We start from the raw sequence: 15,444 nt of genomic DNA on the forward strand, positions 1-15,444 counted from the left end.
CTCCAGTGCAATTTTCAGAGTCTCTTCTGACATCCATTTTGGTCTTTTCTTCCTCTAGCTTTTCAAATATTATGCTCAGCATAGGAACTGAATAGGTATGGAGAGAGAATACAACCCTGATGCATTCCCTTCTTAATTTTAAAGCATGGTGTTCCCTTGCTCTGTTTGCACAACCTCCTGGACTTGGTATGGGTTTCATGTGAGCACAGTTAAGTGTGTTACAGTACAACTATTAAAATTAGACAGTAACACATGCCAGTCTTTCCAGAATGTATCCCTGACTAAAGGTTAATATTTCCTGTAAGTTTATACAGAAATAGAGTTCTGTGATCAAGTAACTTTGGTAAACTGGGAAATAGTAGATGTACTACTAAAGGCCTTATCGGCAGCTTTAAATGCCACTAAATGACATGGCAACAGATGCTGCCCTGGACGTGCTCACCAAGTTGTGCCAAGAAATCTGGAGAACGACCACTTGGCCAACTGACTGGAAGAGATCGATATTTGTTCCTATCCCAAAGAAAGGTGACCCAACAGAATGTGGAAACTACAGAACAATTTCACTGATTTCACATGCAAGCAAGATTTTGCTGAAGATTATCCAAAAACGACTGGAACAGTACATCAACAGAGAACTACCAGAAGTCCAGGCTAGTTTCAGAAGGGGTCGTGGTACTAGAGATATTGTAGCTGATGTTAGATGGATCTTGGCTGAAAGCAGGGAATACCAGAGGAATGTCTATCTGTGTTTCATTGACTATGCAAAGGCATTTGACTGTGTAGATCATAACAAACTATGGCTGACTCTGAGAAGAATGGGAATCCCAGAACACTTGATCGTTCTAATGCAAAACTTATACTTGGACCAGGAGGCAGTCGTCAGAACAGAGCAAGGGAACACTGCATGGTTCAAAACTGGGAAGGGTGTACGCCAGGGATGTATCCTATCTCCATACCTTTTCAATCTATATGCAGAACAGATTATCCGGGAGGCTGGGCTCTATGAGGAGAAATGTGGGGTCAAGATTGGTGGACATTTATCAACAATCTGCGTTATGCAGATGACACAACCCTGCTTGCTGAAACTGAGGAGGACCTGAAGCGCCTGCTGCAGAGTGTCAAGGACTGCAGCCTACAATATGGATTGAGGCTCTATGTCAAGAAGACAAAGATTCTCACCATTGGACCAATTGGCAGCATCAGGATGGATGGTAAAGTGATTGAGATTGTACAAAGCTTTAGTTTGCTTGGCTCCATAGTCAACAGTCTTGGCACCAGCAGCCAGGAAATTAAAAGGCGCATTGCCATGGGAAAGTCTGCTGTTACGGACCTCTCCAAAGTGCTGAAGAGCAATGGTATGTCTTTGGAGACTAAGGTGCGTCTGATACAGGCCATGGTCTTTGCAATCACTTGTTATGCATCAGAGAGTTGGACAATGACCAAGGAGGATAGAAGGAGAATTGATGCCTTTGAGCTGTGGTGCTGGAGAAGAGCACTGAGAATACCATGGACTGCTAGGAAAACAAACAGATTTGTCCTGGAGAGGGTTAAACCGGGTGGCTCCTTGGAGGCAAGGATTCTGAGGCTCCGTCTAACATACTTTGGACATGTTGTGAGGAGAGACCGGTCCTTAGAGAGGAACATCATGTTTGGGAGGGTGGAGGGACAGCGCAGGAGAGGAAGGCCCTCTATGGGGTGGATTGATTCAGTGACTGGGATAACTGGGATGGGAGTGTCAGAGACAGTGCGATTGGCACAGGACAGAGCAGAGTTTAGGGCCGTTGTACATAGGGTCAGTATGAGTCGCAGGCGACTCGACGGCACATAACAGCAACATAACAACAAATGACACGGCATGCAGTGTCTACCAAGCATCTATGAACAAAATTCTTTTTTTGCCTATAATGGCTATTGTCATCTAGATTGATATCCTGAAAGAAGCTTCTGGTTTGTGTTTGGCTAGTCATAAAATTATACAGAAATGATACTGAATTTTTTTGCATGTGAATTAACCTTCAATAAAAAGAAACTTTAAAAAATACCTCAATTCTTAATTATGAGAAAATAAGCTACAATATCAAACAAAAATTCATGATTTTTTTAACATGAACAAATAATTCACACCTTAAGTGCTACTGAAAAAACAACATAGATTGCTCTATCATTTTTTTCTGTTACCAGCTAAGTTCTTCTCAGAAACCATAAAGGGTAATGACTTTGATTTACAGGCAAGCAAACAACACTTTCACCAGCTAGCAAAGTAATCAAGAGCCTTGTGGTACTGGGATACTTTCTATTTGCACCTAAATACAGACCGTGAATATGCTTAGAGTAAGATAAGGGGTGAGATAAGTCAGCAATCTTGGGTTATCCAGGGAAATGCTCTGGCTCAAGTTCTGTAGAACCATACTGAGAGCTGCCAAGAGTGAATGGAAGAGATAAAAACCAATCTGGAGTAAATGGAGATTGTCACATCTGGTGTCTAACACATAACCAAGATTTCTAAAAATATTACATAAAAAATGCAGTCACTCACCTTAATAGAATTATCTCTCAGGCCACTGATAATTTTTTCATCATCATACTGTAAACAGTAGACACCTTTACTATTTTCAGAGCGGCACTGAATCCTCTGCAAGTTGTGTCTTCCACACCGCCAGTTAGATTCTATAGTCTGCAGGGAAATGAGGTAAACACATGGTGTTTCTGTGAACCAAATACTCTATTAGACTTGAGAACTTGATCTTGCTTCCAGAAACGGTATATCACTGATACCCCAATTTTGGTCTCTGTAACTGTCTGTGGATAGAAATCATGCACTTTCCTAAATGAGATGTTAGAGTAACAATGCTTTTTCTCAAACTTTCCCTGACTGTCTGCCATAGATTTTCCAACAGGGTTTGGTTTGGGTTTAAAAAAAATGGCCCAGACAGAACTCAATACATTTGAAGAATGCCACAAATATATAGTAACTCTAGGAGTGACCCAGATGACAAAAGATCGGCATTGTCAAGCACATACTGACAATGTATATATCCATGCAAAGCATTGTCTTGGTAACTGAGAAAAGATACTGAGCATTTATTATATGCCAACTACTGTAATTTTGTTATCACTTTTAATCCCTCGACAGTCTAATGTGTAAGAATAAGAACTGCATACCCATTTTTAACCCTGGACTGTCAGAAGCTACTTATGCAACATTTACTGAGATGCTGTCCTATCCTAGGTACTGTGCAAAGCTCTTACAAATTCCTAGATCAACAGGGATCACACTAGGAAGCATCTTCCAAGCATACAGTTGTAGCCAAACATACTCTAAACTTAAAAGTTCTTTGGCTAGGTAATCCACAAATAGTCTTGGGGTAGAAGTTCATATTGTTTCTATTTTAGAAACAATAAATATGTTTACTTTGACTGAGAGCACAAAGCTGGTGATTATATGAGCTGGAAACCAAATCCAGGTCTTTGGGATCCTGAGTCCATACTTACAGATAAAATATACTCTTCATTTATCAACATGGGCAGGTACCAAAAAGCAGGTCATTAAGCAAAAATCTGCATTATGTGAAAATGGAGAATGATCTCACTGTCAAAACCTTGAGACTCATAGTCCAGTCTCAGTAACACGTACCCTTAACCAGAACAGTCAATATTCTCACTTCACAGCTCCATGTTTGTTAATGTAACAAGTACATCATTAATAGGCAAAACAGCCCCATTTTTGTGAATGTAAAAGCTCAGATAATAAAGTAAGTGAAGACCTGATGTACTGTTAAGAAGCCCTGGTGACACAGTGGTTGAGCTTGGAGGCAAACTTAAAGATCCACCGTTTGAGTGCACCAGCAACTCACAGAAGAAACATGTGGCAGTCCACTTCCACACACATTATAGCTTTGGAAACACTATCAGCTATTCCAGTCTGTCCTCCTGGGTCTCTATGGGTTGGAATTGACTTGACAGTGATGGGCATGTACACGGATGTGTATCTAAGTATAGGTGTGTAAGGCACTCTGGTGGTTGGCTGTTTAAGTGTTCAGCAGCTAATCAAAGACACCATTCTGTAGGAGAAACCACTGCATTCTGCTCCTATAAAGATCACAGCCTTGGAAACCCTAGCAAACAATTCTATCCTCTCTTACAGGGTCAGTATGAGTTTTAAAGGAACAGTTCCAAAGAGCTAGCTGTAGATAACCTCAGGGCAACCTGCAGCGGCATCCATAGTATTACCGTGAGTGAGAATACACTTACGAGCAGGAGGATGAGAATAAGCTCTAATGACTAGGGCCACTACAACAACAAAGACTACTAGTTTAGGGAGAGAAAATTTAGTAAGGATGAGACTAATGTCTACGACACTGGGAGACTGAACTCTGGTAAGAAATAGGGAGGCTTTTTAAAGATCAAATGCCCATATTTCTAATAAAAATAACCAAACTCTAAATTCTTTATTCTTGACATTAGGGGAGGACAGGAACTACTGAGAAACATTTACACTCAGTGCATCAGTATAATCTAAGTAGTTTTACTTGCTTTGTTGAAACAATAAGATAAACTCCATGTTTATTCTTAATAAGCCTTAGTTACTGGCTTTGCTTGACATTTCTAATAAAGTATTTGCTTTTATTTTGAAGGCAATATGGCTCTATATACACTGAAATGTTAAAATCTATTGAATATCATGTGTGTGTAGTGTATGATGACACTATGCTATGTATTCATGCATGGTATAGCTTGTTTAAAAAGTTCCATAGAGACAAGATAGAGTGTAAAGCAGCAGAACTAAGATGCCACAAGCAAGAAAATGCTCAGGTGTCCACAGAAACTATGCTGGGATGTTCTACCCAACATCATCATCTCTTGCACATGTGGAAAATATCTGGCATATAAAACCAAATTTAAAAGGTAAATTGATTCATTCCATCTCTGCTGCTTCTGTGGTAGAAGCCAACTCTATGTATAACAAACTAATTTTTTAAGAGATCCAAAATGTAACTTCTTAAATGAAATTCATGCTTGAATTCAATTTCTTTTTAAATAGTAACTTCGCTGCCTCAGCATGCTAAGAACATGAAGAAAAAGCTGACTAAGGAGGCAGACACACTAGTATCAGCTTTTATTCATGGTCAGGGATGCTTGGCGGTGGTTACCCATATTGTGACTACACTGGGGTTGGAGTGCAGGTTGGAGTGGGAAGGTTGGAGGGGATGTCACACTGTTTCTACAGAACTGAAGATTCCACATGAACCCAAACGATGGCAAAAATGAATATAACAAGTCTTGCATGTGTATGTAACTGTTCTTGGGTTTAAAACAAAACAATTGCTTCAAAATAGTACTGAGCTAATAAGTTTTCATACCAAAAAGACCTTTTCTATATGCTTTCTTATACCTGTAAAATGTTTTCTAGAACTGGGTGACCCAGATTGTCTACCCAGAAAGTTTCCAACTACGCAGAAAGCAACACAAGCAGTAATTGCTCCCAAGTTTAAAGCATGGATAATTGTTTTAAAATGTTATTAAGAGTACTGGGGATAATGCCCCATTCTCAACCTGAGATTGCTAGACAGTTATCACATGACGTGAAAGGCTCAGGCACACCTGGCATCCCAATTCTCAAACAGGAGTCACTCCAAACAGAATGGCAGGTAAAAGAGAAGATTTCATTTCCTAAAGCTTAAATGTCAATTATTACAGCACATCTCGGAATATTGTTATCAAAAAAAATGCAAAATTATTATAAGGGAGCCGTTTTCAGAAGTTTCACATTAAGGTTATTTTTAAAAGTATTAAATTCCTGAATCCCAAGACTGGGTTGTAAATGTTATGAAAGTAACACTGAACCCAATCAGGGAGTAAATCACCTTGCTGCACACCAACTGTGTGTGACTCCTAAGACATTACTCTTCAGGGCCACCCACAATGGAAAGCTTCCTGCTGATTCTGCCTGCCCAAAAAACTACCATATTATTTGATAATCTCAACTCTTACTTGAATGCTTAAAAACCAGCCCATTGTGGTGGCAAAAACTTACAGTAAGTCAATTAGCAGCTTTGGTCAATGACTCACACAGTCTCTCAGTGGCAACTTTATTTTTTTCTTTTTTTAAAGGTGGCACCTTACTGGCAAATCCACCATCAACACTGGGGGAGAAAGATGTTCAGTCTACTCTGTGTGATTTATTACCCCAGAAAATGTGCTGGCAGGTCAGCTATGAGTCAGTTCCAACTTTATGCAACAAGTTTGGAATCTGAAACACTCTGATGACCAAATGAGATCACATATGTATAGTGCTTGCCATAGTACATACAAGAGAACACTGCTCAGAAATGAAGGCTGTGAACACCTAACTTCCCACCCCAAATATTCTCACCAATCTGCCAAGAATTATTGTTGGCTTCTCCTGGGTTGATGTTCAATGTTGATAGCCTGAGTCCACCCTCAATGCCCCTAGAAAGGGATTCAGCCTTAAAATGAAATTTTGCTATTACCTTAATATCAGCAGCAAGAAAACAGGTCGCATACAGGTGCGCCTTCGTAATTACACGGATACCTGCCATTTCACTCAGACATCATGTGGTATGGCTACTGTAGGGGAATATTGAGAACTTGTAAAATCCCCTTACCCTGTGCAAATTTTCAAAATACTGGGAAACTCGCCATGATACACAGAGTATACAGCAGCATTTAAATTGGCAATAGAGTGAAAACAGATGTCTGACTATGGAGAAATAACATTATTTTTAGAAGCCTAAACACAACTGGGTGGGTGGGCAAGTTTCAGCATTTTCTGGTCAGGACAATGTTAATATTAAGTTTGTAAACCACAAAAAAGTTCCCCATTTTCCCTGAATAAAATGTGGTGCATTAGGAGGTGTGATACAGAACACCATCGTTTTACAGTGATCTATTCCAAGGGGAGCATTTCCAAAGCCTAAGTCCAGTGAGTCAAATCACTCAAAGGAGCTTGTCACTAGCCTAAAACAGCAAAAAAGAATCATCCACACTCAGAACTTGAGCACCCTAACTGGTTAACATTGTTCTAGTAACTCCAGCTGTTCAGGGCAATGAAGAGTACACTTGCTGTGGAGTAAGACATCTTGGTTTTAACAAGATACATAGAAAAAACAAAGTGCTTATCAGTAAGGTCACCATTAATAAGAGTAAAAATATAATAGCAAAGGATAATACATGGCTGCTGCATCAACAAATGAGACTGAGGTTTTCCAGGAATTCTTCCTCAATTCTGAAGCTGTGTATGAATCCAATCCCTGATAAACCTTTGCAGAACACTAATAATACTTATGTATTCTTCCCAGGTTTCATTTTTCACATTTACATCTTCTACAAAATAGGAGTTGACTAAACTAAACTAGGTCACCATCCCCTGTTGTTACTCCATCCCCCATCTGACTTTGAGAATTATTCAATATCTGATAGAAGAATTTGCAAGGGTAAGTTCAGAAATGAGCAAGATCTTTCTGCTTATCTATCAGAGCCATACCTAAGAGGAGGCACACATGAACCAGAGGTATTAAGGCAGAAAGTAGAGTAAGAAAGGAAAAAAAGGAAAGATGGTAAAAACTGGCCACCTTACAAACCATTAAAGGGAAGCCATATACTGGCAATGGGGGGGGGGGCGCTCAACAAATACTCACTTGACATTCACACTGAAATCTATCTTTAGGGTATGTGTTTAAAGCACTATCTTTCCTGTAGCTGAACTGAAACAAGACCAGCTAACTTGCTCTTAACTTGTACTTTCTAACAGTCTGAAATGAATAGGGAGAAAGATGGAAAGATAACCTTAAAATATGTTTAAGAGCATGCTTCCTTTCTCCTCACTTCTTTTTTTTTTTTATTAAATTTTATTAGTTTTAATGAACATTTACAGATTTTGGGTTTTCATTCATTCACTGGTGCACTGTTTTCTCCACCCTCATCCCCAGTTCGTTCTTCTTCCCCCCGCCCCCAATGTCTGTTTTAATTGCCCAATTGCCACAGTGCTTGTCAAAGTCAGTTCTGATTAATCTCCTTTGTCAGTGTGTCCCTTGCCATTCCCTATCACTCCTCCCTGAGAGAGACTTCACCCTGATTCATAAGGAAAAGGGGACGGCGTATTCTCTTAGCTACTTCCTGCTGAAAAGGGACACTGCGGGTTTCAGGGTGAAGATCTTCTCTCACTACTCTAAAGGGCCCCCTTGGCAGTAGGAAACACATAGTCTATTATGGAGATTGATTCTGGAATTTAGATGCACTGTTATCAATTGTGCTTAGCCGTACATGTTCATATCCTTGAAGATGTATCATGGAAGTGTTGCAGCCTAGAAGGTACAAATTTAACTAACAAGTTAAAAGTGCATGAGTCAAAAATTGAAAAGCAATAATATTCTGAGTAGAGGTTCTAATAGTGGCACAAATCAAGTTACAGAGGTAAGGTGGTTCCACTGCCATCCTTACTCTAACTTAATTCTTTTTTTTTAAATTTAAGTTTGTTATTAATTTCAGTAAAAATTTACAGAGGCTTTGGATTTCCATTCATTCATTGTTGTAGATTTCTCCCATCCCAAGGCTCCCCCCCACCAGACATTACCCTCTTGAAAAAGTAAAAGAAAATACTCTTTCATTATTTTACAAACCCTCCCCCAGGTCCACTCCACCATGTAGCCATCGCTCTAGACTCCTGTCATGACAGAAACACCTAATCACATATCTCTTTTAAATAGTTTTCTCCCTTCTCTGTTTCAGAGCAGCATACATTATTGAACCCATCTTACTCAGTCTCTCCCCAACCCCAAGGACAGTCCCATTCTACAACAGTGGCACCATGCAATATTTGTCCCTTTGTGACTGGGACATTTCACTCAGCATAATGTTCTCCAGAGTCAACCATTTTGAGTAATATTGCATGAATTCCTTGTTTTTTAATGCAGCATAGTATTCCATTGTGCGAATATACCATAGCTTCTCTAGCCATTCGTTTGTTGCCATATTAATCTCTGACAAAATAAATATCAATGTAAAAACCATCACAGAAGATAAGGAAGGTCACTACATAATGCTGAAAGGGTCAACAGAACAAGAGGACATAACAATAATAAATATCTATGCACCAAATAAAAAACAGCAAAATACATAAAACAAACATTAACAAAACTGAAAAAGGAAATAGACAACACTACTATAGTGCTGGGAGACTTCAATACACCCTTCTCAAGAAAAGATAGAACTACCAGAAAAAAACTCAACAGAGATACTGAAGAATTAAATCACACAATAAACCAACTTGACCTCATAGATATCTATAGACTAATGCTCTCCTCACTTCTTGACTTCCACTACGAAAGTAACAAAACAAAACAAACAAACAAACAAAAAAAAACACACACACACAAAAAAGGGGAGGGTGGAAGAAAAGAAAGGCAAGAAGAACACAAACAAAAAATGTCCCCCACCTCAAGTCTAGGTAAGCTACTTAACCATGTATCAAATTCTAAAACACATTACTTTTCGTTTTTCCGTATTAGAGAAGTGATAATATTCTATAGCAAGTTTTAAGAGTGAAATATAATAATCTAAAAATCCATTCAAAAGAGTTCAGAGTATACTTCAGAGGCTACTGTAATTTTTACATTCTGCCTATGAGGTCTTCAAACCAGCTGTAACCAAGCCTGCAAGTCTCCTGAGTGCAGAAGATTGTTCAGACTTAATTACTTACTGCTTGTGTGATTGTGGGCAAGGCATTAGTTTAAATAAGGACAAGGCCTGTCTTTCAGGTTTTATCCAGAACGTCAAATGAGAAAATGTTATAGTTTGTAGTTTACCCAAGTTTCTGGCATAAGTGATTGTTCCATATTTGGTATATCATTTTTACTATTATCATTATTAATGAATATACCAAAGTATAAAAATCATCTCTCACATTAAGAGACCTGGCCCACAAAAATCTGGAGCAGACTCTTGTGGCCATCTAGTGGGTTTTCAGAAACCACACTTTAAGAACCACTGGGTAGACCACCATGATGTAGACATTTTATGTCAAATAGTTATTTTCCTTCATAGTTCTATCTTCTCTCACATCTGTCTCCTCTACTAACTTTAAAATATTATTTCAGCCTGGGGAAATGATTATGATAGGTGGTGTAACATATTATCATGCCACAGAATTTTAGGTTTATGCTGTCTATTATAATAGTAGACATAAGGATTAAACAATCTTTGTCATCACCAATCTAAAACCTATAATCTTCAACTCTTAAGGATCTTCCACAGTTCCTGCTTATTAATAATGAGCTTTAATACATAGTCCTTCTCATAAAAGACTTGTTAAAAATGCTCAAGAAAATTTTGGACATGCCTTCTTAAGAACAGTTGGAGGTGGGGGATAGAAGAGACAGTAACATTGTTTCTACAATACCTACACAGGCAATGTCTTGGTATACCCAATGAAGGAGACAGTCACTGGCTCCAGAAATGCATGCCCACACACACATAAGCACAAGATTAACACTATGACTCAGCTACCAACACAGGTGAGGCAATTTATTCTAAGGTTTTAACTGTCAATGGATCAATTAATTCTTAACTTTTATGATTTGTTTGACAGAAGTTTTAAACTATTTAACCCTCTCCAAAGAGGGTTACAGCTTATTTTAGAAAACAGAATGTTTTAAATAATGATATTCTAGTAATATTCTGTTATACCATAAATGAATGAATCTATTATTCACATATACTTTTAAAAAGGGGAGGGGAGGGAAATCTCCATAAAGAGCACATGTTCCTACATTAATGAACTTTGGCATAATAACTTTTATTTCTATCACCTGGGGCAAACGATTACTTCACATTTAGGAAACAGGGTGTAACTTTAGGGGTGATACAGCATTGCCTTGCTACAGTTAAACTTTTCTGCCAACAAGGAAATAGTGAAGTAACCAAAACCTGCCAAGAACACATGTGAAAGAGTTAATGAGAAGTGCCTGTGGGTGTCTTTCCTGGTTCAAGGGGCTAAATAATAAAATAAATTAAAACACACGAACAATCTCAAACATCTCTAATGTTTCACATCAAGTTTACAGTTTTACTGGTCTGGTGAAGTTACACTCAAATGCTGAAATAGTCCAGAAGCATAATTTGTTTTGTAAAACGCACTTAACTATTGCTTAGAATGGTAGTTCAATCCTCATTATAAAAAATTATGAATAATTTACTTGGGAAACTGAGCCATGACTTCTCTAATTCCCTAGAGATGGCTCAAAAGTATCAAACTATACTTACCCGATAAAGCCAAGACTTGAGTTTAGACAACTTATCTAAAGTTCTGGTTAACTGACACATTTTGAGACTCATTTACTCTTTTAGGAAAATTATTTTTTCTTAATTGAAATTATATACTATGGAGAAAAGCTGTCAATTATACAGTAGTTGTAACACACTTGTTCGAAGAACTCAACTTTAAAAAAGAAAGCACTCTAAGGCAATATAAAAAGTTGACAATAAAACATAGAACCCATAAAACAGATAACTAAAAATGTTACCTCTATATCCTGGATAATCTTTGGGTATAATGACCTATAAAATGAATTAGGAGGGCCATCTGTGGGTCTGTTTTTAAACAGGTACTGATCCCTGGCAAATAAAAACAAACAGACATTACATTTTTGTACATAAAAGGATAATATTTTAAAAAACAAAACAAAACAAAAAAACAAACAAAAAACCACACTATAATGTTTTTAAACATTACAGAGATACTCTATTGGTTTTGACTTATAATGAACTTGGACAGTTCAAAAGCTGAGTTTCCACTAATTAAACATGCATGTGTAGTGAAACTATACAGTAATTCACTTATCTCTAATGTAATCCTGGCCTTTTCTCTTTTTTTGACTGCATCTAAAATACATTCTATAGAACTAACATAAAGAAGCCTACAGTCATAACGTGCCTTTACAAACAAAGCCAATGGTACTCATCAAACTTTCAGTAGAAGTACAGCTTTAAGTCTCACACTATCTTTAGCATTTTTGTCTGTTGCACTTTCCTACTCCGTGTTAAATGGGCAAGGCCAGTGCCCATGCACATTATATGCACTGCTATCTAAACTGCTCCTGGCATGTCCATTGTGCCACCTACATATTCAAGCAGCAGCAATATCAAATTACTATTTGGCATTATTTGACTTTTATATAATTTCTTTCACCTTATCTAAAAATTGTGAAAATATAAAAATGTAGCTGTGAAAAGTAAAACAAACCATTCATGCCTCTTTATAGAGAATAAGTAGAAAGAAAATACCCGTTTTAGAAGGGTTTACTCCACAACACCTTTTACTCCCAGCTTAAAATATATAGATACATTTTCAAGGGTCTTCGGGTATATTCACAGGAAGAAGCTACCTAAGTACTTACCACCCTCTTCTTTCTGAAAGTCCTTTCCATAGAGGATCAGTGCGTACCATTCGTTCAATCAGTTTCTTCCAAAGCATACCCTCTGAGATAACTCGTTGCCATTCTTTACATACCAGCTCTGCTGCACACAGAGACCTGGCATCCAGGTAGGAAAGAATGTTTTCTGCTATATGATCTAAGCCTTGCTCTAAAAAAAAAACAGAAAAGGCAATGAGAGAATGGCAGATGAAAATATGTCAGCTAATAGTAAGAGCCAAAGAAAAGAGAACCCAGGTACTGCTGCCCTTGAAGCATCCTGATTTTAATAGAGGGAGAAGGCTTGAGATTTCTTAAGCCAAAGTGGAACAGGCCTGGACCAACTGTGGTTTTGAGAGAACAATATTCACCCTACTTCAGGCCCTCAGACCTGCTGGGGTTGGGTCAAAAAAGGAACACTGATATCCAGGTCCTTCACAGAACATACCCCTCCCCTGGGACATTACACACTTACACCTAACATCTACCAAGAAAAGAGTCATATAATGTCAAGAAAGCAGCAGGCAGCCTCAAATATCATGGGGGAGGGGGGCCAAATAGCCCTTCTCTTAAAAAATCAGAGCATACTGCAGACCCCAAGAATGCCCTAGATACATGTTGATGTGGAGTTACATGAACAGCTGCTACATAAGGTACAAACGATGGAAAAAACAATGGAAGCCCTTAAGAAAGTAAATCCTCCAGAAACAGAAAACTAGAAGAAATAGATGAGGAGCTACTTACACAACTACAGAAGAAAATGCAAAAGATTGAAGAAAGAACAGAAACTATAGATAAAGAGGTGCATGAACTTAAAAAATCATCACAAGACAGAGAGGGTATAGCCAACACAGTACTGGAAATAACAGAAATGCATGAAAATGCAATCCAGAATATTATGACTGGAATGGCCGAAGTGTCCCGACACACTGAAGGGGAAAAAAAAAACCAACAACAGAAGAGATGGAACAGAGAGTCAGTGAGCTGGAAGACAAGAGCCTCAATGGAAACAGTAGGAGAAAATCCAGACATGAGACATACAGAAAATGAAAAGGTTAGAATCATGTGGAATGACACCAAAATGATTAGAATTCCAGAACATGAGACAGATAAGGAAATTGCCGAGAAAACTGTGGAAGAGATACTAGACGAAAACTTCTCAGGTATTATGAAGAACAGAGACATCCACATCCAACAAGCTGAGCAAACATCAAATAGACTAGACCCCCCCCCTCAAAAAAATATAAATCAAGACATAGCACAGTCAAATTTTCCAAATTAAAAGATAAGGATGGAATACTAAAAAGATAAGGATGGAATACTAAAAGCAGCTTGAGGAAACAAATGATTAAATTCTAATTTCTCAGCAGAAACTATGCAAGCTAGAAGACAAAGGGAAAGCATATACAGAAAGTTGAAAGAAAACAATTAACAGTCTAGGATCCTGTATGTACCCAGCAAAGTTTTCTATCAAATATGATGGAGAAATCAGATAATTTTCAAAAAAAGGAACTTAGGAAATTTGTGAAAATAAGACCAAAACTACAAGAAACTTTAAGGAAGTCCTTCAAACAGAGACACCAAAAGAGTGGGTGGAGCACAGTTAATCAGAAACAACAGAAAAAGACACATAGCAAAATGGCAATGATAAAACCTGACCTGTCAATAAGCACACTTAATGCATCAATCAAGAGAAAAAAGAGTAGCAGAATGAATTAAAACAACAACAACAAATCTCATCAACATGCTGCCTACAAGGAACACATCTAAGAAATGAAGAGAAAGACAGGGTCAAAATCAAAGGCTGGGGAGAAAAAAATATACCAAGCCAATGGCATCCACAAAAAAAGCAGGAGCAGCAATACTAATTTCTAATAAAATAGACTTCAGCACGAAAATCACCATAAGAGGAATCATTAAAATATGATTAAAGGCACAGCAGATCAAGACGACCCTGAACCTTGAATTAACATTTATGAACCAAATGATATGCAAAATACATGAAACAACTGTTAACAGAACTGAACAGAGAGCACCACAACAATGGTAGAAACCTCTAACATACCACTCTCACCAAAAGATGATGTTGTTTTTATGTGCTGTTGAGTCATCTACGACTTAGTGACTCTCAAGTGCCAACCTTTCAGTTAGCAATCTGATCCCACCACAACTCATATAAAAAAATACCAAATAAATCAGCTGCCAACAGATGTATTTTGTTCTTTTCATTTCCTTTTTGTATCTATTTTCTATTAATCAATTATTACTGTTCTTATGCGCTGTCAAGTCAGAAACATAGCTGACCCTCCTGTGGGTTTTCAGAGGCTGTAAACTACATGGAGGAAACTGTCCATTTTTCTCCCTCAGAGCACCTAGAACATTGGAATCATGGGCACTCATACTGGCAGAACAACTACTTACCACTAGACCCCCAGAACTAGATGATTTAAAAATTAAAATCCTCCAAAAAAGGCAGAAACCATGGGTCTACAAATCCTAGAACCTTAGATCAAGGTTCAAACCTTTGTTGGGTCTGACCTCCTATGTAATGTGTCAAATGTCTCTTAAGAAAATCTTTTGAGATTCAGTTTCCAACTGACATTCACTAAGACTATCACTATGGTCAATGCTGTTACTTCTATCAATGCCAATCCTATAGTTCCATTTGTGTCCACCATAGACACAAGAAACAAAGTTCATCCCCAAACTTATTCATACACCATGTATCTAGTGTCAGAAAATGTCAAGCCCTGCTTTCATTATTTCTAGTTGACAACATGAAGCAAACACCTACATGAAACATCCCTGTATACTGATGTTTTATCTTAAAACCTGGTTTAAAAAGGTAATACACAATAATAATAACGACAACTCACTTTTCTCCATACTGTATCATGAAGTATAAAAGCAAGAAATTTTCTTCAACATAGTAAAAAGTATCTATGAAAACCCAAGAGCCAACATTGTTCTTAATGGAGAGAGGTTAAAGGCATTCCCTTTAAGAACAGGAACTAGG

At 37.9% G+C, this 15,444-nt stretch overlaps 1 protein-coding gene across 4 annotated transcripts in view; it reads right to left on the minus strand.

Annotated features, from left to right (window-relative positions):
- The window catches only part of FBXW11 (F-box and WD repeat domain containing 11), a 146,783-nt gene that overhangs the window by 23,433 nt on the left and 107,906 nt on the right, over positions 1-15,444 (minus strand). For all 4 annotated transcript variants that reach the window (XM_006884346.1, XM_006884345.1, XM_006884347.1 and 1 more), the window contains 3 exons: positions 12,414-12,600; positions 11,541-11,631; positions 2,537-2,674 (listed from right to left, as the gene is read on the minus strand). In XM_006884346.1, coding sequence (XP_006884408.1) covers positions 2,537-2,674; positions 11,541-11,631; positions 12,414-12,600 — 416 coding nt within the window. The remainder of the gene's footprint in view (positions 1-2,536; positions 2,675-11,540; positions 11,632-12,413; positions 12,601-15,444) is intronic.

The sequence above is a fragment of the Elephantulus edwardii genome, unplaced genomic scaffold (genome assembly GCF_000299155.1).
Source record: "Elephantulus edwardii isolate Elephantulus edwardi_28Jun2011 unplaced genomic scaffold, EleEdw1.0 scaffold00033, whole genome shotgun sequence".
In the NCBI taxonomy this organism is placed as follows: domain Eukaryota; kingdom Metazoa; phylum Chordata; class Mammalia; order Macroscelidea; family Macroscelididae; genus Elephantulus; species Elephantulus edwardii.